Source organism: Melanotaenia boesemani, chromosome 23 (assembly GCF_017639745.1).
Source record: "Melanotaenia boesemani isolate fMelBoe1 chromosome 23, fMelBoe1.pri, whole genome shotgun sequence".
Lineage (NCBI taxonomy): Eukaryota > Metazoa > Chordata > Actinopteri > Atheriniformes > Melanotaeniidae > Melanotaenia > Melanotaenia boesemani.
This window is the reverse complement of record NC_055704.1, coordinates 1,137,738-1,165,727: the sequence shown is the minus strand read 5'-3', so window position 1 is coordinate 1,165,727 and position 27,990 is coordinate 1,137,738. Positions and strand designations below refer to the sequence as shown.

The 27,990-nt window shown below is 43.3% G+C and overlaps 2 protein-coding genes across 2 annotated transcripts in view; one reads left to right on the top strand and one right to left on the bottom strand.

Annotated features, from left to right (window-relative positions):
- The window catches only part of tmem178b (transmembrane protein 178B), a 151,485-nt gene extending 146,694 nt beyond the window's left edge, over positions 1–4,791 (bottom strand). Inside the window, exons 1-2 of the mRNA XM_041976886.1 lie at positions 4,094–4,791; positions 3,207–3,880 (exon numbers count right to left, since the gene is read on the bottom strand). Of these exons, the coding sequence (XP_041832820.1) occupies positions 3,207–3,588 (382 nt within the window). The 5' untranslated portion in view covers positions 3,589–3,880; positions 4,094–4,791. The remainder of the gene's footprint in view (positions 1–3,206; positions 3,881–4,093) is intronic.
- Positions 4,792–17,389: 12,598 nt separating this feature from the next.
- Positions 17,390–19,176, top strand: mrps33 (mitochondrial ribosomal protein S33). The gene is made up of 3 exons (XM_041976889.1): positions 17,390–17,587; positions 18,259–18,475; positions 18,851–19,176. The coding sequence occupies exons 2-3, from the start codon at positions 18,261–18,263 to the stop codon at positions 18,954–18,956; spliced, it is 321 nt and encodes a 106-aa protein (XP_041832823.1). The 5' UTR covers positions 17,390–17,587; positions 18,259–18,260; the 3' UTR covers positions 18,957–19,176.
- The last annotated feature ends 8,814 nt before the right edge of the window (positions 19,177–27,990 follow it).

The following is a 27,990-nucleotide window of genomic DNA, read 5'->3' as shown; positions in this document are numbered from 1 at the left end:
ACATACAGCATGAGCATCACTGATCCTGAAATCACCTCAAATATGCTTCAAATCAAGTGAAACAACTTGAAACTAAATGCAACCAGACAGAATTGACCAAGTTTCAGGGCTGTATTCTGATCAAGGAGCTGGAAGAGGAGGAAGAGCAAACACAGAGATGGAGGTGATCATCTCCTCATCTTCGTTCTGTTTCATCCATCTTTGTGAAGCTCTGCTCACATGATGTCAAACTGTGGTGGAGCTGAGAAGTGGACTGGATCAGAACCATCTATGGAGGCATTCATCTGATCACTGAGCTGTAGAGGCCATTCATACATCCTCAAAGGAAGCCACAGCTGCAGCTCTCTCTCTCACACACACACACACACACACACACACTTTATATCCACAATGTATCCACGATATATCCTCCGCCACGGAGGAATAAGCAGTATGGAAAATGGCTGGATGATGGCATTTTTAAACATGGGGGGATTGTTCTGCTAAAATGTTGAAGCTACCAGAAAGCTTCAGATACGATGAATATCCCTGAAAACATGCCTCAACCCTTCTTTACTCCCTCTGCTATATACTGGTACATACTCCAGCTTTATCTTCTCTTCATCGGCTTCTTGTTAAATCCAGAACAGGATCTAAAATTCTTCTCCTCTCATATAAAACTCTTAACAACCAGAGACCCTCTGGATCTTAAAGATCTCAGAGGTCCAGATTTTCCCATCAGAGCTTCACTCTCAGACTGCAGGTTTACTGGAGGTTCCTAGAGGTTCTAGAAGTAGAACGAGAGGCAGAACCTCCAGTTATCAGACCCCTCTCTGTGGAACCATCTCCCAGTTTAGCTTCAGGTATGAGACCCCCTCTCTACCTTCAGACCATCTTCAAACTTTCCTTCCTGATAAATCTTATAGCAGGTCTGGCTTGATGACCCTGATCCATCCTTTAGTTCTGCTGCTGGAGGCCGAGGCTGCTGGGGGACGTCCCATGATGCACTGGGCTCCTCTCTGCTCTCTTTACTCTCCATGTAGAAATATCTGACAGTGTTGTTCATTTATTTCTGTTTCTTTTCTTCTTTCTCAGCAGGAATCCCTGGATCAGAGTTCTGCTGCTGGTTCACCCTCTTTCCTGTCCTCTCCACCCCCAACCAGTCCAGGAAAATGGCTGTCCTTACTGCTTCTGGTGGAGGTTTTCCTTCCTGGTTCTGGTTCTGATGGAGGTTTTCCTTCCCGGTTCTGGTTCTGGTGGAGGTTTTCTTTCCTGGTTCTGGTTGTGATGGAGATTTTCCTTCCTGGTTCTGGTTCTGATGAACCTTCCTGGTTCTGGTTCTGATGGAGGTTTTCCTTCCTGGTTCTGGTTCTGATGGAGGTTTTCTTTCCTGGTTCTGGTTCTAATGGAGGTTTACCTTCCTGGTTCTGGTTCTGGTGGAGGTTTTCTTTCCTGGTTCTGGTTCTGATGGAGGTTTTCCTTCCTGGTTCTGGTTCTGATGGAGGTTTTCTGTCCTGGTTCTGGTTCTGGTGGAGGTTTTCTTTCCTGGTTCTGGTTCTGATGGAGATTTTCCTTCCTGGTTCTGGTCCTGATGGAGGTTTTCCTTCCTGGTTCTGGTTCTAATGGAGATTTTCCTTCCTGGTTCTGGTCCTGATGGAGGTTTTCCTTCCTGGTTCTGGTTCTAATGGAGATTTTCCTTCCTGGTTCTGGTTCTGATGGAGGTTTTCTTTCCTGGTTCTGGTTCTAATGGAGATTTTCCTTCCTGGTTCTGGTGGAGGTTTACCTTCCTGGTTCTGGTTCTGATGGAGGTTTACCTTCCTGGTTCTGGTTCTGATGGAGGTTTTCATTCCTGGTTCTGGTTCTGATGGAGGTTTTCTTTCCTGGTTCTGGTTCTAATGGAGATTTTCCTTCCTGGTTCTGGTGGAGGTTTACCTTCCTGGTTCTGGTTCTGATGGAGGTTTTCATTCCTGGTTCTGGTTCTGATGGAGGTTTTCATTCCTGGTTCTGGTTCTGATGGAGGTTTTCTTTCCTGGTTCTGGTTCTAATGGAGATTTTCCTTCCTGGTTCTGGTGGAGGTTTACCTTCCTGGTTCTGGTTCTGATGGAGGTTTTCATTCCTGGTTCTGGTTCTGGTGGAGGTTTTCTTTCCTGGTTCTGGTGGAGATTTTCCTTCCTGGTTCTGGTGGAGGTTTACCTTCCTGGTTCTGGTTCTGATGGAGGCTTTCATTCCTGGTTCTGGTTCTGATGGAGGTTTTCTTTCCTGGTTCTGGTTCTAATGGAGATTTTCCTTCCTGGTTCTGGTGGAGGTTTACCTTCCTGGTTCTGGTTCTGATGGAGGTTTTCATTCCTGGTTCTGGTTCTGATGGAGGTTTTCTTTCCTGGTTCTGGTTCTAATGGAGATTTTCCTTCCTGGTTCTGGTGGAGGTTTACCTTCCTGGTTCTGGTTCTGATGGAGGTTTTCTTTCCTGGTTCTGGTGGAGATTTTCCTCTCCACTGTCTTCGTGCAGCTCAGGATGGGGGATTGAATCAAAGAGAAGATGTGATCTAAGCCGGTGGTTTCCGTGTTTATGTCATTATTTTATTATTTATATCAACACAGTTAATGTAAACTGGACTAATGTGGATCATGTGCATTTGATTTATTTGGATCATAATTGGACTTTGATGAATTGGACTGTGTCTGTATCAGAGATGACTTTGTGAAGATTTAGAGCCCACCCAAACACCAAGTCTGAAGAACTAATAAAGCTGCAGCAGATGGTAGCCCTCAGCTCCCCCAGGACCATGATCTCAGCTTGGATCACATGACAACACAAAGATATCAGGACAGAAATGTACCTGCCAAGTGGGCCACTGTGAAAAACTGTCCTCAGTCCAATTAAAGACCATCACCGTCATCTGCCCTGATGTTACCCACCATCTACACACCCTGACACACACATTCTCACACACACGTGAGTGCCAGCCATCCTGAAATGATTATGTCATTACTTTCAGCAGCAGGTTCAGACTAACGTCACACATTCTGCTCCTCATCATTAACACGCGCCCCTTCTCTGCAGAAAAACACACACAGTCTATAAACCATCCATCCACTCGGACACAATGAAGCTCGCGTGCACACCAGAAAAGCTCGATGCCCTTGTTCGCCCTTTGGTCAAGTGGTCCAACCCCCATCAGAACATTTTCATTCTCATCTACACTGAAAACTTTTTATCCCATCCTTACCTTTCCGAATCAGATCTTCTATTTCCTGGTCGAAGCCCAGTCGGTGACATTTCCTCCACAGCCCCATGTTGGTGGAGTTGTACTGCCTGCTGCATTCATCTGCGGCGCTCATAGCGAACAGCTGCCGCCGGTTCCGGCCCAGCAACAGCTTCTCCTCCCAGCGAGGCGGGCTGCTCCGGCTGGCCCGCAGCGGCAGGCTGTTGTTGGGGATGTAGATGAAGCCCGGGTCCTTGCGGCGGCTGGAAAAGCTTCGGCACCGCTCCTTGTACCGCCTGGCATCGGTCTCGTACCAGTGGTCGGAGCACATCGCCACGGCCAGCATGCCCAAGGCGCAAAGAGACAAAGAGAGCCCGGTGTAGAGCAATAACTTCCCGGCGGCCATACTCGCTCCTGTCACAGCCGCATCAGCACCTCGACAGACGGACAGCTCCTCTGTGGCTCCCCGCTCAGCTCACATCACCTCTGGAGGACGTCGGGACCGTCATCCAGGAGGCGATTACTTGCAAAAACACTCCAATTTTCCTGGAAAAGCCGCAGCTCAGGCGCAGAATGAGGTGAAATTCCTGTAGTCAGGTGTTTGCGGCTGGAAAGTGCCCACGTCTGTGGTGCGTGCGCGGCGCTGCAGCAGCTCGGCGGAGACAGAGAGGACGCTATCTCATCTCAGATCCATCTGTCTGAGCAGGGCGACACCAACACAACACATCAGCATACACCCAGTTCTGAAGCTGGAGCAGACATTTTACACAGAAACACGCAGAAAGGACGGAAAAGAAGGCAACACGCACAGTCTGCCCGAACCTCTGGCGCTTAGATGAAAAATACAACATTTCTGTAGCGCAGGGCCAACATGCTCGTTTGACCATGAATGGAGAGGAAATGGGTCCTACCTGATGTGTCCACACAGAGCCGAGCGGACCGCAGCCCATCCGGTTGATCCGCCAGCGGAGTCTGACGGGATGACGGCAGCTGCTCCAGAGCAGGCCTGTCCACGGACCAATCACCAGCAGGCTGCGTGGAGAGGCGCGAGGCTCGTGCCTTCAGCTGCTCAGATAAAATACAATAAAACATCTTTAGATATATATTTCAATCAAACAACACAGAAATTGTTTAGCAAAAATTATTTAAAGGAAGACCATGTTTGTTTGTTTGTTTGTTTGTTTGTTTGTTTGTTTAGAGTCCCCCACATTGTTTGGCAGGTCAGTAAACTGGTTTCCATGAAGTAAAACCAGTATGGATGTCCTCTGTTTTGTGTTGGGTGAGACATTCGGGCCTCGAGGCATCGCTGGTTGAATGTGGAATCCTAAGCGAACCTCACTGTCTTAGTTTAACTGATCTTTAATTTGTATTCAACAACTAAACCAAATCCAGTTGTTCTTTAATATCTAGAACCTTGTGAAATATCACATGATGAAAAAAATATGACCTGATAGAATGAGATCATCATTTATATATAGCCTGCACCTGAAACTGCAAAGGAAGGCCAACAGGATCAGGTTCCTACAAAAACACATTTAAAAGCTCAAGTCAGGCTTATAAATACAAAATCTACTAAATATTAGATTTCAACAACAAATACATTTAAAAATGCAGGGACTTGAAAAACCTGATGAAAAAGCATTCAAAATAAAAAGCTGAAATGAAATAAACTGTAAATAAATGTATAGTTTATATATTTAAATACAAAATTTTTCATTATATTATTTATTTAATGAACTTTTCTTTAAATTCTTTTGAGAGTTGCCAAACATGACAGACATTTTCTGCATCCGTAGCACATTTTCTTTCTTTCTGTTTTTTTGTTTGTTTGTTTGTTTAAATTTTTTTTTAATTTCCACCGGTTTTCTTACAAGTGTTGGATGTTTGGTTGCTAGATTCTGCTGGGATATACTGGAGATCACCACTAGGGGGAGCACACAGTACTTGGACTTTGAAATAGTGAAAAGGTCAATCTACCAGCCACGTTGTACTTCCGGGACATCAGCTCAATGCTTCCAGTTTGTTTCCAGCTGTTGCAGCTGCAGGTACGAGTGGTAGTCACTGTGCAACGAGTAGGAAAAATGTTGATGGATTAGGACAAGATTTGAGAGACAGTCTTCAAAACTATCCATCATCATGTTTACCTCAGACCTGTCGTGTTCATGCTCTTGTTCGCATGTGCGCCTCTAGTGTTCAAGTCAACGTTGCACCTTGCACACGCGACACGTCACCTCGCGGCCTACGTGCCAAATGAACGTATGTATAACATATACGTATAACGTAAAACATTCAAGCAAAACTTTTAAGCAAAGACTCAGTGCTCTGAATGTTCCCAGATGGTGGTCTAAAATAATGTAATGAAGTTATTCGATCATAATTCTAATGTATACGGCAGCATGCTACCTATCTCTTCTATCCCTGACGACAGTTATGGATCATTCGTTGGAGGCTAACTCAGTATAGTTAGTACACATAAATGTTAGCCGTTTCATCCCTGGTTTCATGGACGTAGATAGGTCATACGTGTTACAAATGGCAAATGTTACAGGCTCTGTATGTTCATTCCTCATTGTTGAACCTCCAGATTAAGCATTGTGGTGTCTATGATGTAAACGAAACGGACTTTGTTCTGAAAACTGATTCAGAAACATTGCCAGGTGTTAGAGAACCATCCTGTTTTGATGGTACCACTGACTAACCAGTGGCTGCAAAGGCTTACAAGATAATGCATTTAGAAAACCTACAAAAAGGTTTCTGTTCTGCAGAAAGGCCACACGTATCCTAGTCCTTGTGAGGCCGTACAGTATCCCACCTTAAAGAACCCCTTCAGAGAACCCCTTCTACACACTTATGATGACATGGAAGCAAAGGATGGAAAATCATGAGACAAAATAATGTGTTTGCTTGATATGAAGGCCAACAGGCCAATAAAAGGCATGTTTACATTATGACATTATATGTGGTCAGATCTGAGCTGAAAGCGAGATATGAAATGTACAAGTAGCTTTTACAATCACCAAAACATTGATTAATAACTGTAGTAAACTGGTGTAGTATAATTACTGTTAACATGTAAACGCTTTTGAGGTCCGTAGCTTTCTTCTACTTGGCTCTGCCAGGTTTATTTATTTATTTTGATTGTTTAAGTTATATTAAGGTATTCTGGTGTGGAAGGGTCAGACGAGGACACCAGGACCCTTATTTATTGACAGGCAGCCAGTTCTTTGTTGTTTACCAGGAAGAGGCATGCCAGTACTGGAGCTTACAAGTCAGTATAAATGTACACATAGTTGTTTACATTAGGTGCTGAATAATTTCACATGAATGTGGGTAGATCATCATTTCTGAGCAGTAACTATAACTATAAGCTGAACACAATAAAATAGCGTAATATGCTCTAAAGTGCATTTTTTCTGTTCTTGGCAAATATAACTGATGTTGTATTTATATTGTACATAACTTTAAATAAACAAGTTTATGCAACTTCTTGCACAGAACTTAGTCGGACACAGTGGTCCTGAAAAGGTAAGCCAGTTAACAGAGCGGAGCTATCATTAGGCACATGTGTAGAAGGGTCATATAGATTTAAAAAGAAGAAATAAATAAACATATGTTCCAACTCATGTTTAGCCAATAGGAGTCATTCGTGGGGTTAAATAAAGGCCAGTTTATGCTCGATGGATATGCAGACGGATGGACAGTTTCATCCATCCTCTGCGTCAGTTACTTGCATAATTTGATATGTTTTCAGGAAGCTGAGCTGAGCTTGATGCAGAAAACGGAGCAATACCAGTGTAAATCATGGGGGCAGTGCTGAGCAGAATAGCTGACATTCGACCAGTGAAAGAAACTGCCATGTTTCCTGCCCTGCCTGCGCTCATCAGTGGGATTCAGTCCACCTGGAGTTTTCCTTGCTGCTACCTTGTTTCTCATTCACTGCACTACTTAAACACTCTCCAGTCTCTCCCTCTCTGTCAGATTATCAGCAGCCTCTTGCCAAACTGAAGTCCAGCGTTCTCTTTATTGGTGTCTCAAGTTGCCTACCTGTTCACGTCCCCGGATTCCTCTTCTTGCCTTGCCCACGTCGGATCTCTCCTGCTGCCTTGGATATCTGGATATGGACACACTCTTTGTTTTGGGACCAAGCCTCTCACCTGCCTGCCTGTGTTTTGACCAGCTCTCCTCTTCCCCCAGATCAGGCCACTACTTCAATCCCTCAACTTACCATCATCCTCCTTGGCAATAAACCTGTTTCCTTTTAACCTGTGTGTGGGTCCTCACAGTATGTACTTAATAAATAGGAATGTTCTTGCACAAAATTTTTTTTGTCTTTGTTTTTCATTTTAAATACTTCTACATAACTTTTGCTACAGGCTAGCGGCTAGCTGAATCTTCTGCTTATTGGAGTTTATTTAACTCAAATAACTGACACATAATCGCCACCAAGTGGTGGGAAGTCTTATTGCAACTGGGCTTCTCATGATAAAAGTAAAATATATCTTGTGCTGATAAGACGGTTACTACATATATCTACCGACGGTTTATGCCTCTTCAGTTTGATGCATGTTAACTACATCGGTTGAGCGACGGATGAACATAACCTGCAGTGTGAACACCTGTAGGTGTTAACACAAGACTGTCAGCTAAAACCTTAGTTAGCCTGGCTGTCGCTTTCTCATTATGTAATTCGTTCTGCTGTATTTGTTTCTTTGATTTGCAAAGCACCCATCCCTCCTGTGTTTGGTTTCTTTATGGGCACATGCCACATGGACCAATAAATTAACTGTTACTTCACTTACATCTGGGCATCTTTCTTTTTATGTTCCTTCCTCCTTCCCTCACTGAGCTGGGTCATAACATAAGTGGGGGCTTGTCCGGGTTTGGTAATCCCTGGTATGCTTATAGTGGGTTTTCTTGGATTATTATGGCGGCTACCACTTTGTGGCTACTCTCTCGAGCTGCTTGACAATTGTCGTAAGTGTGATCTGCTGCAGATTGTGGAACGCTTTTGACTGCAGGCTCTGAAACAGGATACTAAGCGTGACATGAAGGCTTGGTGGTGGATCAGTTGGTGGACTCTGGTGTGCTTTGTGTGCCTGGTGTTTCCACAGGTGAGGGCGCCCTGTAAGCGGACGGCCCTACAGATGAGGTACCGTCTCTCACTCTTACTGCAGCTTCTGGGGTGGATGTTCTGGAAGTTGAACGGGGCAGGAAGCCAGTTACTCTTCCTCATTTTAATCCACTCTCTGCTGCCAGCTCTGGAGCCTGTGATGGGGCTCATGTAGAAGTTGCCAGAGGAAAAGGAATGCCATTTGACAATCTGTGTGCAGCCTCAAAGGCTAATGATTATGATTTCATACAGAAACGAGTGTTATTTGAGGAATTTATGAAGTGTGTACCCAAATGTGTTGTGCTATATTTAAATAACGTCCCTCACATCAGCTGCTGTTCTTGCAGATGAATATGTGTTGAAAAGCACTGATCTAACCAAGTGTCACAGTCACAACCTGTTAAAACCTCCACAGTGAAGGAGAAAGGCATTTTTACTGTCACAAACCTGGACATGATGCAAACAAAGACCAGCTGCAAAGACCTTGGGTCTGGTAAAGATGAAATGCCTGATCCATGTTTTGATCTGCTAATTCTTGTTGGCTTTGTCTCACTTACTGGTAAACCAGCCGGTTCACATTTTAAGAGGTACTGGGGGACCCGAGTCTGTTATGCAAACTTGTTAGTCCAAACTTGTCATTGATTCCTTTCCTGTTGCTGTTTGTCCAGATCTGCCCATAAATGGTGTTGCTGGTGGCTCCGAGTTTAGAAGTGTTGGATGACCCAATAGCCAATAAAGCACCAGACTCGTCTTCCCAGAACTTCAAGCTGTATCTAGCTTGTGTGGGCATGTGCACACACTACGGCTGTCACCTGTGCAGCCAGTTACTCCATCTGCTATGCAGATCACTGTTTCATCACCTGGCTGAGATTGGCTGCACTAAGTCACACCTTCCTTACCTGCTGCCTGGTTTGCTGCCCTCTGGACCAAATACTGCTGGTGAGGTTTCCCTCCAAAGATAAAAGGACACCACATCCCTCCAGTGTTCTGTTAGACAGCTTGCCCTCCTTGTAGAGAGTCTTGATTGTTTGGTTGACTTGGTAGAACTTTTTGGAAATATGTTTGACCTTCAGTGTGTGCTAAGGTCGAATGTTTGAGCCGTTTAACCTTTTTGCTTTTTTGTCAGTTGGCTGTTAATATTGGTTTCATTGTTTGCTTGTTTTTTCGCCAGACACATTGGACAAAAAATCCCCTAATAATCCATCTTCCATCTGGGCATCTTTATTTTACCTTGCATCCCCTTTTCCTAGCCAAGTCAGGTCATTAACACCAGATCTCAACACAGTCATGTCAAGGCCGTTTACAGACATAATCAATTCAAGCCAATTCATTGTGATCTAATTAAACACACACACACACAAATCCACATTAGTCCAATCAGAACCAGGAAAGATGGCCATCTTCCTGGACTGGTTGGGGGTGGAGAGGACAGAAAAGAGGACCAGAAGCAGAACTCTGATCCCGGGATTCCTGCTGAGAAAGAAGAAAAGAAACAGAAATGAATGAACAACAACGTCAGATATTTCTATATGGAGAGTAAAGAGAGCAGAGAGAAGCCCAGTGCATCATGGGACGTCCCCCAGCAAAGAGGAGCCCAGTGCATCATGGGACGTCCCCCAGCAAAGAGGAGCCCAGTGCATCATGGGACGTCCCCCAGCAAAGAGGAGCCCAGTGCATCATGGGACGTCTCCCATCAGCCTCGATCTATAGCAGCAAGACTAAAGGATGGATCAGGGTCACCAAGCCAGACCTGCTATAAGATTTATCAGGAAGGAAAGTTTGAAGATGGTCTGAAGGTAGAGAGGGGGTCTCATACCTGAAGCGAAACCCGGAGCCGGTTTCACAGAGAGGGGTCTGATAACTGGAGGTTCTGCCTCTCGTTCTACTTCTAGAACCTCTAGGAACCTCCAGTAAACCTGCAGTCTGAGAGTGAAGCTCTGATGGGAAAATCTGGACCTCTGAGATCTTTTAGGGTCTTTGGTCATTAACCTGATTGTAGCTTGACTGACAAGCACGTTTTCATGGCGACCATGTTATTTTTAATAGTAATTATTAATAATCTGTCTGGCACATGTTGGCAGCAGACTGTCACCTTATTTAGCGTTAATAAATGTTATAACATGTAAGTTTTGTTTGACAAGGACAGAACATGTTTTACTGGTTGAGGTTTAATAACAAACATCGTTCTCTTGTAAACCATTTTTTTTTTATTATTATTATTGCCAGGAGGATTAATATTGAACTTGCCTCTTTATTCATTTCTGCCAGCAGCTTTAATATGTAACATGGTGTGAAAGGTAATTTGTAATTCTGAACAAATGTCTCACATTTCACATCATCTCTGGATTCTTCTGAACCGTTTGTGTCGCAGTTTCTCCAGACTCTGTGCGTACGGCAGGGTCAGCGTTGCATGGAGGTAGGAACATTCTCCCACCACGTTTGGTTTTTAGAAATCCCAAAAGTTGAAAAAGGATTGGCGTACGCCGGTTTTTGTACCAACGCCAACTTTAAAAATGAGGCCCCAAGTGTGTTCAAGTTCAAGAATCTTTATTATCCTCTGGGGGTTTTACAGCCAGTGACAACAGGTATAATAAAACAACAGACACATCATATCACAGCAAATCTTTCAGAAAGCTAATTGCTGCACGAATAAATGAATCTTGTAGTCTGTTAGTCCTACACCTCGGCAGCAGGTATCTATGTCCAGAAGGAAGCAGCCTGGACCGGTCCTGTAGTGGGTGGTCTGGATCTGACAGGATCAGTCAGGCTTTCCTTGCTGACTTGTCCTTGTACAGATCAGTGAGGCTGCTGAAGACTGTGTAGCTGTTTTACTGGATACCCGACCATCAGCCAACCGATGAGGCCAGAGTCCACACCATAAATAAAGCATAGATTTCTCAGCTAAATCTCAAACGCAGATGAGAAATTTAAAAAAGCTATTTTGCTAAAGTTTTGGTTCCCTCTAGATGCCTACAATCACATTTAAAAGAGTTCTGGTTGCATCTTCCAACCCCTGTCTGACTAAAGGCCAATGAAATGGATTCAAATGATCTTAAACTTTAGATAAAAGGATGTCTTTAACAAACTTTTCAAATTACTAATTTGAAAAGGCTAATTGTCACGGCTAATGAAATAAGGGCCACCGGCCTGAGCTCATTCAGGGACTGAGCAGCCTTATTTTGGGGGACAGGAATGATAACGAGACTCTTTCCAAAGCTGAGGGGCCCTATGAGTCTGGAGAGACATATTAAACATTTCTACACTGCGTAGCCTAATTCAGGGTTGCCAAGGTTCGAACTAGCAACCTCCTTGCTTTAAGGTTGCTAACCACCACACCACTGTGCAGCCACATATTACACAATAAAGAAGAAAACGTCTGCTAGCTGCAGTGCACAGTTGTTCCACATACGCCCTCCGATGCCATCAGGACTGGACTTCTCCTCTTTCATCTTACTGAAAAAATTAAAATCAAGCTCACTGTTGCCACTGCAGGCACATTTATTAAACCAGTAAGCTCCACAGCTAAATTATAAATGTTAAAATGGTTTTAAAAAGTTTAGATCTTCAACCAACTCAAAATCAGACAAAGAGTTAAAAGAAATCAAAGATCTTTTGTTCTGCATCCCCTTCGTGGGCTTAACCCCCTCACAGGCCAGCCAAGAGTTATTAGACCTAAACCTGCTCTCCACTTTTTCCTTGTAATTCATCCTGACAAGTTCCAGTTCTGTCTTCACTTGTTCCTTTACGCTGACGTGCACTGAGTCCTCACTGAATCTGCACAAGGTAAAGGGGATGTTGCAGGTTGAATTCCCTTTCCAGAACCCTGGGAAGCCGTATGAGAGTATACATTTAAACAGAAAACAGATCTTAAAGATCTAATGTACTTCAAGTTAAATGTTTCTACATGTTTGACTTTAATTCGTCATTCATATTTGAACATATGAATACCTGGTAGTATTTATTACATACATGTAACAGAGTTCCTGATGCCTCCGTGTGTTTTAGCTTCGGTGCAGGATGCATCCTTAGCTCTGCACGTTTCTATAGGAGCTTGTTTTTTTCATGAAACAGCATTTCCACATCTGATAAGTTAAATATTTTCCCCTCTTTTTTCTCCATCTTAGTCAGAGTGTCAGCTTTTGGGAATTTGGGTTGTACATCTACAGCTGGCTGAATGTGGATGGAGTGGCAGCCTTGTGTGCAGCAGATACAAACGGATCAGATTTAATAAAGAACTGTTAATGAAACTTCTTTGTCAAGTCAGGGCTTCATCTAACAGACATGCTGGTGGTCGTGTTCTGATGTGTTTGTAAGTCCATGTCTGTCCACAGTGTGTGTGTTGCTGAGGATGAGCCTGAAAACATCCAGAAGAATCTGAAGTTGCCGTTTTCTGTTTCTTTACATCTGGCGCCCTCTTGTGTTAAAAACCTGTAAAGACACAAGAAGAGCTGGCTGCTGTTGATATGAAGACCTGTCTCTAATAAATCCTAGATTTCATAAAATGGAGAGAAAAGTCTGCACAAATGAAGAAAATAACCAGAGGGACAGAGGAGATGAAGCAACATCAGGACCAGAGATATTTTACACATGAATCAGGAAAGAGAAGAAGAAAATATTAATATAGTTAGATGATAAAAAGACTACATTTAGAAAAAGCAGAAGTTTTTAAATACAATGAGTTTTCTTATGTGGGGTGTAATGAGGGATGAACGTCTATTCAGTTAAGTGCATGCATCTGAGACATCAGATAACCTGGGACATCAGGTAAGCTGGGACATCAGGTAAGCTGCGACATCAGGTAAGCTGGGACATCAGGTAAACTGCGACATCAGGTAAGCTGGGACATCAGGTAAGCTGCGACATCAGGTAAGCTGCGACATCAGGTAAGCTGGGACATCAGGTAAGCTGCGACATCAGGTAAGCTGGGACATCAGGTAAGCTGCGACATCAGGTAAGCTGGGACATCAGGTAATCTGGGACATCAGGTAAGCTGCGACATCAGGTAAGCTGGGACATCAGGTAAGCTGGGACATCAGGTAAGCTGGGACATCAGGTAAGCTGCGACATCAGGTAAGCTGCGACATCAGGTAAGCTGGGACATCATGTAACCTGGGAACCATCAGGTAAATTCAGCCATTTCCACCAACAGGTGCGGGGTGGATCAGGATGCTTTGTGTGTGTGTGTGTGTGTGTGTGTGTGTGTGTGTGTGTGTGTGTGTGTGTGTGTGTGTGTGTGTGTGTGTGTGTGTGGGTGTGTGTGTATGTGTTTCCACACATGAAAACTGGGAGGGGCACCTCTTTGTTTACAACAACATATTTTCTTTTTGTTGATTAAATCTCTGTTTAAAATGGCGTCACAAAGCACCACCAAGAAGAAAGAACACAAACTGGTGGATGACTTCCATCCTCCTCCTTTGTTTCTGGGTCAAGTTCTGGTTCTACTCTAAGGAAGGCGCTGCGCCGCGATGGGGTCATGCCGTTACGTAGCTGAGGCATCTATCTCTATCCAACTGACACTCTGCCTCTCAGGTGAGGTTACAGTTGGAATCGCAATGAGATGACTCTTTACAGACCATATCCACACCTTAACGTCCCATCTCGACCCGCACACACTGGTGGAGGCTTTTGTTACCATTTGGTCTGTTGTAAGAGGTCTATCGTTGTTCATTATAGAGGCGTCTTCAGGAGAGGCTTAATGGCAGCCATTTTTAGTGCTTGATGCCAGAGAGCTGTTAACAATCAGTAGTAGATCACTTCCTACTGACGTAAAAACTGTTTTTAAAAAGTGGGCTGGTATCATGTCCAGAATGAATGTTGCTGGTTTCAGGATTTCCGTTTGTAGGATTTTTAAATCAACTATATTAAATTGTGACATAACATCGTAGTTATTCCAACACACAACACAATTCACTGTGAAACAATCTTTTTTTCTAAGTATCCTAAGAGATTTATTACAAAATAAAGTGCTCACTTTATTTATTTATGCAAATATTTAGTTATTTGTCTATTTTTATTATTATTTCTCGTCTATTTAACTGATATTAATGTAAAGGTCGACTGTAATTGTAGAATCGTTGATCAAATGTGCTTTTTGCTACTTGTAAATTTTAAATAAAGTTGTTTTTTTTTTTTTAATGCATACAGCTCCTTTGCCCTGCCACCTTTAGGAAGATCAGACCATAACCTAGTTCTTCTCTCCTCCTCCTACAAGCCCATCGTTCAGCAACAACCAGTCATTAGAAAGGCTATTAGAACCTGGTCTAATGAAGCTGAAGATGCTCTGAGAGGATGCTTCGAGGCTACAGACTGGAACGTCCTATGTGAACCTCATGGAGATGACATCAATGCCTTGACTGAGTGTGTGACAGATTATATTAACTTCTGTGTGGACAGCACCGTTCCAACAAGAACAGTGAGGTGCTTCCCCAATAACAAACCCTGGATCACCAGTGACCTGAAAAAGCTGCTGAACATCAAAAAGAAAGCTTTTAGGGATGGAGACAGGGAGTTATTGAAGTCCACACAAAAACAACTTAAAACACAAATGAAGAAGTGCAAGGAGGACTACAGGAAGAAGTTGGAAAGTAAGCTTCAGAAAAACAATGTGAGGGATGTGTGGTCAGGAATGAAGAAGATCACTGGCTTCGGAATAAAGGAGGATCAGACTGATGGAGGTCTGGACAGAGCGAATGAACTGAACATGTTCTTCAATAGGTTTAGCTCACCTCCTGCTTCAACCCCAACTAGCCACACACCCTCCATGAGCCCACAGCTTTCCTGTCACACCTCCACTCTGTCACCCTGCAGCTCAGTCAAGGACCTGGACACAACCTCATCTCCCTCCACATCAGGACTTCCTGAAACCTCCTCTGCCTCCACCTCCACTCTGTCTGTCTCCTGTAACCAAATCATGCAACAACTGGTGAAACTGAACCAGAACAAGGCTGCAGGTCCAGATGGTGTCAGTCCCAGAGTTCTCAAGACCTGCTCAAAACAGCTATGTCCGATTCTCCAGCACCTGTTCAACACCAGCCTGAGTCAGAGAAGAATCCCGGTGCTGTGGAAAACATCCTGCCTTGTTCCAGTGCCTAAAAAACCACAACCAGCTGAACCAAAAGACTACAGACCAGTCGCCCTGACATCTCACGTCATGAAAGTCCTGGAGAGACTCTTACTGGCTCACCTCAGCAAGCAGGTGAACACCTTTCAGGACTCATTACAGTTTGCATACCGTAATGGGCTTGGGGTTGAAGATGCCATCATATACCTGCTTCAGAGAGCCCACTCTCATCTGGACCAGTCAGGCAGCACTTTGAGGGTCATGTTATTTGATTTCTCAAGTGCTTTTAATACGATTCAGCCTGCTCTGCTGTGTGAGAAGCTGCAGAAATTCCAGGTGGATCCCTCCACAACCACCTGGATTTACGACTACCTCACAAACAGACCACAGTTTGTGAGACTGAAAGGTTGTGTGTCTGAGATGGTGGTCAGCTGCACTGGAACACCACAAGGGACTGTACTTTCACCATTTCTATTCACGCTGTACACCTCAGACTTCCAGTACAACTCTGAGTTCTGTCATCTGCAGAAATACTCTGATGACTCAGCAGTTGTTGGGTGTATCAGTGATGGACAAGAAGCAGAGTACAGAGAACTGGTCGGTCAGTTTGTGAAATGGTGCGGTGACAATCATCTCATCTTGAATACCAAGAAAACAAAGGAGATGATTGTTGACTTCAGGAGGAACAAGAACACACATAGAAGTGTTTCCATCATGGGAGAGGAGGTGGAGGTGGTGGAGGAATACAAGTACCTTGGAGTTCAGCTGGACAACAGACTTGAGTGGAAAAGCAACACTGAGTACATTTACAAGAAAGGTCAGAGCAGACTCTACTTCTTAAGGAAGCTGAGATCTTTTAACGTCTGCACCAAAATGTTGCAAATGTTCTACAGGTCTGTTGTTGAAAGTGCAATCAGCTTTGCAGCAATCTGCTGGGGCAGCGGCATCAGAACCAGAGACTTGAAAAGAATTAACAAACTGATCAAGAAAGCTGGTTCTGTGCTTGGAGTAACTCTGGAGCCGCTGGAGTTGATCATCAAAAAAAGAATTCTGTACAAGCTGACGAAGATAATGGAAGATCCTTCACACCCTCTACACAACGCCGTGACGAAACAACAGAGTGTGATCAGTGGGAGGCTTGTTCAAGTCCGATGCAAGACAGAGAGATACAGATGATCCTTCCTTCCAGCAGCTATCAGGCTGAAGAACAAAGCCCTTAATTAATTAATGTGATTGTTTTACTAAAAAATTACTACTACTACAATATTGAATTTCCCTTTGGGATTAATAAAGTATTTTTCATTCATTCATTCATTTTTAAACAAAGACGACCGTTAAGCTGTTGTTTCCAGTCAAACCAGCAGGTTGCGGTCATAGACATATTTACGTAGAAGGTTTTCACTGGTGCAAGGCATTTCTTGAAAGCCTTTTAATAAGTGGTCGTTAAAATGACAAGGAGTTTCACAATACCATGTAAAATCTACATTCTGTGCCATTTTTGTTTAACTATATCACAATATATAGATTGTATTTACTATTTATGGATGCACTGATGTACAACAAATTAGGCTTTACTGCTTTTCATAGAGACACCTTTTTAAACTTATAATAAACATTATAATATAAACATTTATTATGTTAAACAGAAAACATCAACCACATCTGCTCCTGACTAACACCTGGTTTTACCTTCCCTTTAAAAGTAATTTTCCCACCCGTTATATTTAACTTACTTTAGTCCCAATAAACACTTTTGATCTTCTGTCAGTTATAATTAACAATTACGTTACAGTTTATCATTTTTATTAATAAATCAAATATAAAAACACAATCAGCTGAAATTTGACAAATGTTTATTATTTAACCCAGTTTAAACGAAACAAACGTTCATTTGTATTCATCTAATAAACTTCCTGCCAGGGCCAAGATGGCGGACGCGTTGACGTGTCGCAGCAGCGTGCTGACGCAGGCTGTCGATGCTGCGTCACGTCTGGCTTTGTTGGCTGTCGGCTGACCGGTTGGTTACAAACCGTCGAAGAAGAAGCGGAAACAGTAGTAGAAGAAGAATTGTGTCATGCGCAGAGAGGATTCGGTGATGTTACATGTGAAGGTTAATGTCAGCTGAAGTGGTTAACTTAAACTTTTGTGTCACTTAACCGTTGACTCAGCGGTTCAACCGGCTGCCAGAGAGCTCCGTTACCCGGTCGTTCCCCCCATCACCGGCTACAGGCTCAGGTGAGGACTGCTGTCTGTAACCGCTAACCTTAAGTGGTGGATGTATCACAGCGAATAAAATACGGTTTAATGCACGTTTCAGTTAGATTTAGAACATTCTGAGTTTCATGTTTACCATTACAAATAGCTTTACTGCTGGACCTTCTCGGGTTAGTCCAGGTGCTGCAGCTGCACACCACTCTGAGACACGCCATGTTTCCAGCTAACAGCTCTTTAGGAATCACCTCATTGCTGCTGAAATCCTGTTTTCTGCCTGTTAGACTGTCTGATCTTTGCAGGTTTTCACATATTAAACTAAATGGGAACAAATGATGCGTCTATGGGGCAAAGAGCCTAAAGATCCAGTTTAAACTGGTGCTTTTCTAAGTTGTGTGCTATGTGTCAACAAAACAAATTACCAAAGAAAGGACCAGTGTCGCACATCATCATTGACTTCAGAGTAAATTATACATCGTAGGATAGTTTCCTTTTGGCTATTCAACGTTGGCGATGTGAGACTAGATTTATTGGTTCCAGGGTATATATCATATATAGAAAAATACGTAGAAATGTTCAGTCTGAAAACAGTCATGTCTCTGTCCTCCACCTGTTAATCTACTTCTGATAATTGGTCATGTGACCACAGGATCCAGTGGTAAATCAGGCGTCTCTGTGTCTCCTCTGCTCCTTAGTCATGGCTGGTTTGTCCAACTATGCCCTCCGCATGGCCAGACTGAGCTCACGCATCTTTGGAGATGTTGTGCGACCAACGGACTCCAAATCGATGAAGGTGGTCCAGCTTTTTCAGGAGCCTCCCATGGCCAAGAAGAAGGAGGTGTATGACTGGTACCCACAGCACAACATTTACTACGCCATGACCCAGAAGCTCCGGTTCATGGGCCTGTTCAGGTACCGGACATTTGACCTGTGACTGAGTTCGTCCTGGTGTGTTTTTTGCTCAGAGAGTTGGATTAGCAAACGGTTAAAGCAGGGGTGCCCAAGTCCGGTCCTCAAGATCTACCATCCTGCAACTTTTAGATGCAACCCTTCTCCAACACACTTGAATCAGATGTCATTCAGCTCTGCAGAGGCCTGGAAACAAGCCAGTCATTTGATTCCGGTGTGTTGGAGAACGGTTGCATGTAAAAGTTGCAGGATGGTAGATCTTGAGGACCGGACTTGGGCACCCCTGGGTTAAAGCCTGGTGTGGGGTTTTTCTTTGAGATGACATCAAGCGATGATCTTGTTCAGCATGTTTAAATCTGATCTTTTGTTTCTTTCCAGAGACGAGCATGAAGACTTCAAGGAAGAGATGCGACGCCTGAGGAAGCTGAGAGGAAAAGGGACGCCAAAGAAAGGAGAAGGGAAGAGGGCGGGCAAGAAGAAATGAAGCGCAGCATTTCTCCACCTCCAGCGCTACACAGGGCTGGAGGTTCCTGCCCTGCTGTGGAGGCAGACTGGGTTGGACTGCACACTGTGGATGGACATGAACTGAAACTCAGCTTTTGTCTGGATTTTATCTACGTCCGCTTGGAGAATGCTTTAGATCAGCTCCACGCATCCTGTTACTGTCCTTACAACGTTTCATCATTAAACATTAGATTTAAATCTGAGAGTAGATGCCTCTAGTTCTGGTTTTTTACATCTCTACTATGTCACATGACCAAAAGAAATTGCCGTTAGCTGGCATTAGTGTCAGTGTGGATGGAGCAGCTGAAAATTGTAAAGAAGTTACCACCTTTTGTGTGGAATTTAGTCAGTGTGGTGTATGTTTTACTGCAGAGCTGTCCTACAACCACAACGCTGCATGGACTGAAATATTCTGACAATTCATCCTCACATATATGTACATCCAGACAGGCATGAACGTCTGCCTGCAGTAGAAGCAATTTTATCCCGGACCACAGGTTTTTCATGTTGATGCTCTCAGATGTTTCTCTGTCCCTGTGTGGACACCTCTGCCTCGTTTCCCATCTCTGTCCTCCTCATTTAACTTCATCACATTTTTTCCTTCTTGTCTTATATGACAAACCAAAATAAATGAGGCAGATCTTCACAACTACAAGGGCTGTTTGTATGATGTTGGTTCAAAAAGAGCTGAGACATGAAATAGGAATGAGTAAAGTAGTCCCGGGAACGAGTAAAATAGTCAGGAATGAGTAAAGTAGTCCCGGGAATGAGTAGTGGTCTCTGTATTGGTCCTATTTGTCCAATCTTTCCTCATTGGATGATCATGCTCCAATTTTAGTGGCTGTACAAAAAAGGGTCTGGGATAATTATAATGCAACAACACACCATTTTTAATGCACATTAAAGTACAAAAAAACGGCGCTTTTTACACGTGTTCATTGAACGACGCAAAAGACGTTTAATGACCACAGAGTGTGTCTTTTTGCGTTTACTGAGCTTTAGCAAACAGTGTATTTTATACCATTTTTCACCACAAAAGTGTTTTTTTTCTGCCATTTTTATTATAAACGCAACAACAGTGGCGAATTCTGGCCCTTTTGGCTTGCCATAGTTTGGAACGTTGGCTGCTTGCATCATTGCAAGTTCAAGTTACATCTCTGAGAACTTGAGCTCGCTTTCCTCTTCACCTGCCTCAACATCTCTCTGAACTATCAGCAGCTTTGATTCTGTCACCTGACAACACATTGATCCACGATCAGCAGGGCTGCCAACTTTTCAATAATCTCAGAGTGATATTTAGTGGAACCAACCAACATTTTGCCGCATACAAGTCAGCAAGATATAAGACTTGTGTTGTCTAAAAATGTAAAAAAAAAAAAAAGTAGGTAGGTAGGTCTTCAAAGTACCAACAGAAACTTCAAAACAAAACAGGAAACAACTCAGCCATCAGGAAGTGGCACTAAGATGAAAGAGGGAATTTCGTAACAATAATCATTTCTCTAGATCTGCGTGGCTTGGTGGACGGGCTTGGTGGACTGGCTTGGTGGACGGGCTTGGTTGGCTGGTGTGGTGGACGGGCTTGGTGGACTGGCTTGGTGGACGGGCTTGGTTGACTGGCTTGGTGGACGGGCTTGGTTGACTGGCGTGGTGGATGGGCTTAGTTGACTGGCTTGGTTGACTGGCTTGGTTGACTGGCGTGGTGGACGGGCTTGGTGGATGGGCTTGGTTGACTGGCGTGGTGGACGGGCTTGGTGGACGGGCTTGGTTGACTGGCTTGGTGGACGGGCTTGGTGGACGGGCTTGGTTGACTGGCTTGGTGGACTGGCTTGGTGGACTGGCTTGGTTGACGGGCTTGGTTGACTGGCTTGGTGGACTGGCTTGGTGGACTGGCTTGGTGGACGGGCTTGGTTGACTGGCTTGGTGGACTGGCTTGGTGGACGGGCTTGGTTGACTGGCTTGGTGGACTGGCGTGGTGGACGGGCTTGGTGGACGGGCTTGGTTGACTGGCTTGGTGGACTGGCTCGGTGGATGGGCATGGTTGACTGGCTTGGTTGACTGGCTTGGTGGACTGGTGTGGTGGACGGGCTTGGTGGACGGGCTTGGTTGACTGGCTTGGTTGACTGGCGTGGTGGACGGGCTTGGTGGACGGGCTTGGTTGACTGGCTTGGTGGACGGGCTTGGTTGACTGGCTTGGTTGACTGGCTTGGTGGACGGGCTTGGTTGACTGGCGTGGTGGACAGGCTTGGTGGACTGGCTTGGTGGACGGGCTTGGTTGACTGGCTTGGTTGACTGGCGTGGTGGACGGGCTTGGTTGACTGGCTTGGTTGACTGGCTTGGTTGACTGGCGTGGTGGACGGGCTTGGTGGACAGGCTTGGTTGACTGGCTTGGTTGACTGGCTTGGTGGACTGGCGTGGTGGACGGGCTTGGTTGACTGGCTTGGTGGACTGGCGTGGTTGACTGGCTTGGTTGACGGGCTTGGTTGACTGGCTTGGTTGACGGGCTTGGTTGACTGGCGTGGTGGACGGGCTTGGTGGACGGGCTTGGTTGACTGGCTTGGTGGACTGGCTTGGTGGACGGGCTTGGTTGACTGGCTTGGTGGACGGGCTTGGTGGACGGGCTTGGTTGACTGGCTTGGTGGACTGGCTTGGTGGACGGGCTTGGTTGACTGGCTTGGTTGACTGGCTTGGTGGACTGGCGTGGTGGACGGGCTTGGTGGACGGGCTTGGTTGACTGGCTTGGTGGACTGGCTTGGTGGACGGGCTTGGTGGATGGGCTTGGTTGACTGGCTTAGTTGACTGGCTTGGTGGACTGGCGTGGTGGACGGGCTTGGTGGACGGGCTTGGTTGACTGGCGTGGTTGACTGGCGTGGTGGACGGGCTTGGTGGACTGGCTTGGTGGACTGGCTTGGTGGACGGGCTTGGTGGAAGGGCTTGGTTGACTGGCTTGGTGGACGGGCTTGGTGGACGGGCTTGGTGGACAGGCTTGGTTGACTGGCTTGGTGGACGGGCTTCGTGGACGGGCTTGGTGGACTGGCTTGTGGCGTTTTTTGGGGCCTTAACAGCTGATCGAGGTGGTGAGGAAATGAATACAGCACATGAAAAATAAAGACTTGGACACCATGGACAAAGTTTCTCATTAAACATGAAATAACCTGGTAGTATCTGATAGTACCTGACAATACCTGGTAGTATCTGATAGTACCTGCCAATACCTGGTAGTATCTGATAGTACCTGCCAATACCTGGTAGTATCTGATGGTACCTGCCAATACCTGGTAGTATCTGATGGTACCAGACAATACCTGGTAGTATCTGATGGTACCTGACAATACCTGGTAGTATCTGATGGTACCTGACAATACCTGGTAGTATCTGATGGTACCTGCCTGCAGCACCAAAGGATTCAGAGAAACGTGTCTCTGCCCTAGCAGCACCTGTCCTCGTCCTCCTCCTCTCTAGTTCGCCTCATCACCTCTGCTTGTGTGTTCTGGTAGATTCTCTGATGTTGAATTAAGTTTGTTGGCTTCACACACACATCAAACTGCATCGTTGCTGTTTGTGGAGCTGAAATATCGCTGCGTGTCAGACTGATCGCTGAGCAGTGGATGAACCGCTGCTGCGACGCGTCTTTTTCACATGTGCCCATGGCAGGCGAAAGAAGAAGTAGTTCCTACTTATCCTGAAAGTTTAGTTAAAGTTTAGTTATATGCTGGTATAGGATATTTCAGTATTGAGCCACACACCACTACTATTTATTCTTCTCAAATACTTAGATCAAATCGTAGGCCAGTGCCCATTTATTTATTTGTTTCACCGGGCCAAGGGTAGCTAACACGGCCCACTGGGAATCCTCTTAAACCTCTGGCATTGCAAATAATGTGTACTTAAGTGTGAGAAATCGGAGGTGTGGCGTGGGAAGCCACAGAAATGCGTGAGTCTCACGGCCAATGCGTGAGAGTTGCCTGGTTAAAAGAACTGTGCTCATTATCAGCATTATATCAGCATTATAGCTCTTATATGTATATATATATATATATATATATATATATACATATATATATACATATACATATATATATATATATAAATGTATATATATATGTATACATATATATAATGTACATTATACATATATATATATAAATGCTGGCTCATCTTAATACTTAATACTGTATCTGGATTCGAACACGGAAATGGGCGGGGCGTGTGCAGGGGGTAGACGTCACGTCAAGGAACGAGCTTTGGAGTGATTATGACGTGTGTCCTTTATTACGTCAACAAAAGTCAGCCCTATAAAGCACTACTCTTCTCCCAATGATCAGTTCTAAAGGAAATACTTTGGAGACACACAGAGTTTAAAACCTTGTTTAAAACATTTACTTAATAGAATTTCAAGACAGAAAAATGGATCAGTCAGCAACGAATATGAAAACCACTATTAACATCACGAAGGAGGATATTTACCCGATTGTGGAAAAGTATTTTTCAAAGGTTTCAGCAGCCCAGTGGGCCTTGCTGTCTCTAGGAAAAACTGACTGTGAGATGAAATTTATTCTTACTGGCATGTTAACAGAGGTGGTGCAAACCGCAGTTACTCTGATTTTAAAGGTCGTCCTTCCGTTGACTGGGGACTCCGCTATGCCAGATATAAAAAATCAAACTTTGCCTCCGATTAAAGCCGATCTTGGAGACTCGATCAGCGAGAGTTTCTCAAGATATCTGTATGGACCTGATGAAGATGTAGATTTGAATTTAGATGCAGACGCCAAAAAATTACAAGAAATTGCAGAAATGGAAGTAGAAAGCAAAGTTAACTCTCTCTTGTTAGAAGCAACAGCCTCAACAGAACTTCCTTCAAAACCCGCGTTGTTTGTTTGTTCCTTGATGGGAGATTTCAGAAATCTTTGCAGAATGGTTCGTCATGCTGGCGTTTGTCTAAAAAAATGCCTTGCAAAACGTCTGACCACATTTTCAAGAAAAAGCGCAGGATCGAGATGTTTAATCATACAGACACCTGACAGCTGCAAATCCTTCATCTCCGTTAAGCCAGCAACAGAAGCAATAAAGCAGATATTGTGCAAAAGATGCAAGATGGAACATAGTGAGGAAAACGTGCGCGCTTCTCCATCCGTCCAGTCCACCCCTTCAGCACAGAACGCAGCTGCTGAAATTGTAAGTATTATTTTAGAAAACACCGAAAGCACCGAGCCGGTGGCCCTCGTGGATTCTCCTGGATTCTGCAGAGTTTCCCGTGAAGCGCGTTTTAATTTAGCTTTAATCGCTGATAAAATCCAAACGTTTTCTGCGAGTTCATGCTGTGAAAGACCGCAAACCATCGCAGAAATGACACAAGAAAAGAAATCCCGCTGCATGGAAAATGCCCAGAAGCAATTTGAAAAGATGAAGGAAGAACTGAAGACGTCATTTAGGACTCAAGATCAAAGGTTTGTTGTGAATATCAGTCGCGACTCGAGGAGCCAACAAGCTGAAGATGCCAACGACGCATGTATCATACCAGGGACTGTGCCGGAATCGTTCAAGCCTGAAATCCCGTCTGTGACAAGACAGAAAAGACTGATCACCGTAAGGAAACAGCAACATCTGCAGGTAAGTTTTGAAACTTTCCAAACTGATCTGCACAAGTCAATGTCGGAGATGTCAGAAGAAACAGTGAACTTTACGGAAAATATGGACAACATTCCACTGAGGGAGTGTTTGCAGAAGTTTGCCAGACAACTAACTAATAAGATGTACGACCATCTTATCACTGGGGATTTTTATCACATGCCCCTCCTCCCTGCAGGGAAATGTCTTTCAGATTCAGTTATTTCAAAAATAAGAAAGACAGAAGAGAGAACTAAGAGGAACTTTTCTCCCGAAGTTCTGTATTCCATCACAGAAGATGCTGTTTTTAAATTCCTGCAGCAAATTCTTCTGGTAATTGGAACGTCAACAGAAGAAGAAACAGACAACCAAGTATTAGACGCACTTTCTGACATTGAAAATCTTTTGCAAGAAGGAGTTCTATCATCAGAGGAAACCCAGAGTGGATCAGAGTCCTCTGAAATATCATCCCTAACATCTTCTCCATCTAAGGAATCATCTCTCAGTGAAGAGAATCAACCCAGCATTTCTGCAAGAGATGGATTAACGAAACAAACAGAGGAACCACCAAAAGAAAGATCACAGTCAATTTCATCTTCTGAGGCTGAGGAATTTGCAGACAGCGTGGTAGTTGCACTACTTATGAGGCTTCTGTCAAAATACAATAGCAATAAGAAAGAAGCAGCACAGACCGTCCAAGCCATCAGAGAAAAGCTTTCAACTCTGGTACTTTCTGAAATGAACTCGGAGAAAGGTACCGTCATCATTAATAAAGAAAATGTTCAAGACCTAACCAAGGTTATAGTGAAGGACCTTTACAAACTATTTAAAACAACAGAAAATCTCCTGGAAGCAGCAGCTTCACCAGATGATGATGGACCTTTTGATAAAGCCCTTATTGCCTCTCTGAGATACCAACTAGCTGTCCAAGGAAGACCCAAAAAGAAGAGCAGAATTAAAAAGTTCTTCACTGCGATTGATAACAAAATGGACAGGGCTGTCAGGTTTTTAAATAGGAATTTGAGAGGGTTATAAATTTTTGTTGGATTGCTTTTCACATCAAATTGGCTAAGTATGAAAAGATGTGATCATCAAACCCTCTTCAGGACATTTTATCCTTGATTTCTAACAGCAACATCACACATTCCTCCTGACTGGACATCACGTGTAGCATGAGGTGGAGGTTCATGGTGGAGCAAATTTAAAAACTCATACCAAATTACAGAGAAAGGAGGCAAATGACATCAAAAACAACAAGCAACCCCTTCCCAAAACAAATCTACATCTACAAAACAAAGAAAAAAAAACATAAAAATAAAAAATAAAAAAACCTAAAAATAAAAAACACTGCAACAAAAAGTAAAACAAAAACTAAACATTTATGTTGCTCAAAATCTTACAAGCAAATCAGTGAGCAACATGTCGTTTGTAATTAGTACAACTATGGAGTGTGTCACTGTGTGTGTCAAAAATCAAAGAATTCTTAGGGTTCCTGTCTGTCTTCCCTGAGTGTGTGTGTATATATATATATATATATATATATATATATTGGGTGTGTAAAAAGATGCCTGAAAAAATTGTTAAACCTAAATATGAAAGATAAAACCAAAAATCTAAAGGATAAAACAACAATAAAAGAAACAAAGAAAATATGACAAAAAAACACACACACACACATATATATATACATATATATATATATATATATATATATATATATATATATATTGGGTGTGTAAAAAGATGCCTGAAAAAATTGTTAAACCTAAATATGAAAGATAAAACCAAAAATCCAAAGGATAAAACAACAATAAAAGAAACAAAGAAAATATGACAAAAAAACACACACACACACACACATATATATATATATATATATATATATATATATATATACATATTGGGTGTGTAAAAAGATGCCTGAAAAAATTTTTGAACCTAAATATGAAAGATAAAACCAAAAATCTAAAGGATAAAACAACAATAAAAGAAACAAAGAAAATATGACAAAAAACACACACACACATATATATATATATATATATATATATATTGGGTGTGTACAAAGATGCCTGAAAAAATTGTTAAACCTAAATATGAAAGATAAAACCAAAAATCCAAAGGATAAAACAACAATAAAAGAAACAAAGAAAATATGACAAAAAAACACACACATATATATATGTGCCTGAGCAAGTGAACGGTTCTGGCTAGATATAGATGGACTCACCTCGACGCACGGCTTGGGCTCTGGAACCACTGTCCTGGAGAAGGGCTGGACCCTCTTCCATTATGGAGTTACTCCAAGTGAGAGACGTCCAGCAGGTGTGGGCATGCTCATTGTCCCCTGACTTGGCACTTGTACGTTGGGGTTTACCCCGGTGGATGAGATCCTGACTGTTGTTTGCAGGGCCGGTTCTAGGAATGCATACATGAGGGGGCAGGCATAAATTTGAAGGGGGCACTATGAGTACATACTTCAGCATTTTCTTGTTGTTGTTTTTTAAGTGTTTCTTTAACGGAACTGTGCTGTTAGTGGAGTCCAACTTCAAAGAAATGGATTGCACTTTGTCAGGCCTCTACTCTAAGACCTGTCCAGCTTGGGTGTCCCACCTGAAACCAAAGCTCCTGCTGGTATAGCTCTTAGAGTCACTGAGGCACGCAAACCCCCTGACCACAATAAGGTGGCAATCCCTCAGGGGGGGAACAGAAAATATCAATAACAAAATGAAGTAAGAAAAAAGAAAAGAATGATCCATTATCAAAGCTTTAACAACCAACAAAATAACAATTGCCCTATTGGACAGCCATTAGATGTCTAAGCATTTTGAATAAATTTGAAACTAATAACAATAAACTCAACTATCTGTGTGTTTGTTTCTGTCTGTATATAGACCATAATGATTAAAGAATCATAACTATCAAGCACAACAATAACAGAGCAAAAAATTAAACCCCCTACCAAAATAAGGCAGTGAACCTTCAGGGGGAAATAATGATAATAATAAATGAAAATGAGTAAAAACTAAATGATCCTTCATCAAAATTTTAAGAACCAACAACATAACAATTTTCTTACCGTACAGCCATTAATGCATCTAAAATAACTTTGTTACAATAACCTCATATATGTATACAAATGTAAATAACCTACAGTATAAAAGAGGTATCCCAAACGAACAAACCCATCAAACAACCAAAACAGAGCAGAACATTAGATATCTTTATTTTTATCTATATTTTTATTTTATTTTATTTCTTATTTTTATCTTCTCTCAATGTGGGGGGAGGGAGTGTGGGTCCTTTTTTCAAATCATTATTTTGTTTAGAAACTTTTCCTCACTCTACAACAGCAGTCTCCTATTTTTCTGCCCAAAAACTCTTACAAATTTGTCCTAGCATGCTGAACT

Excerpts from the sequence above, each read along its gene's own strand:
- mrps33 (XM_041976889.1), top strand. The coding sequence starts at position 18,261 with ATGGCTGGTTTGTCCAACTATGCCCTCCGCATGGCCAGACTGAGCTCA. Across the intron at positions 18,476-18,850 it reads CGGTTCATGGGCCTGTTCAG|AGACGAGCATGAAGACTTCA; the intron begins GTACCGGACATT and ends GTTTCTTTCCAG.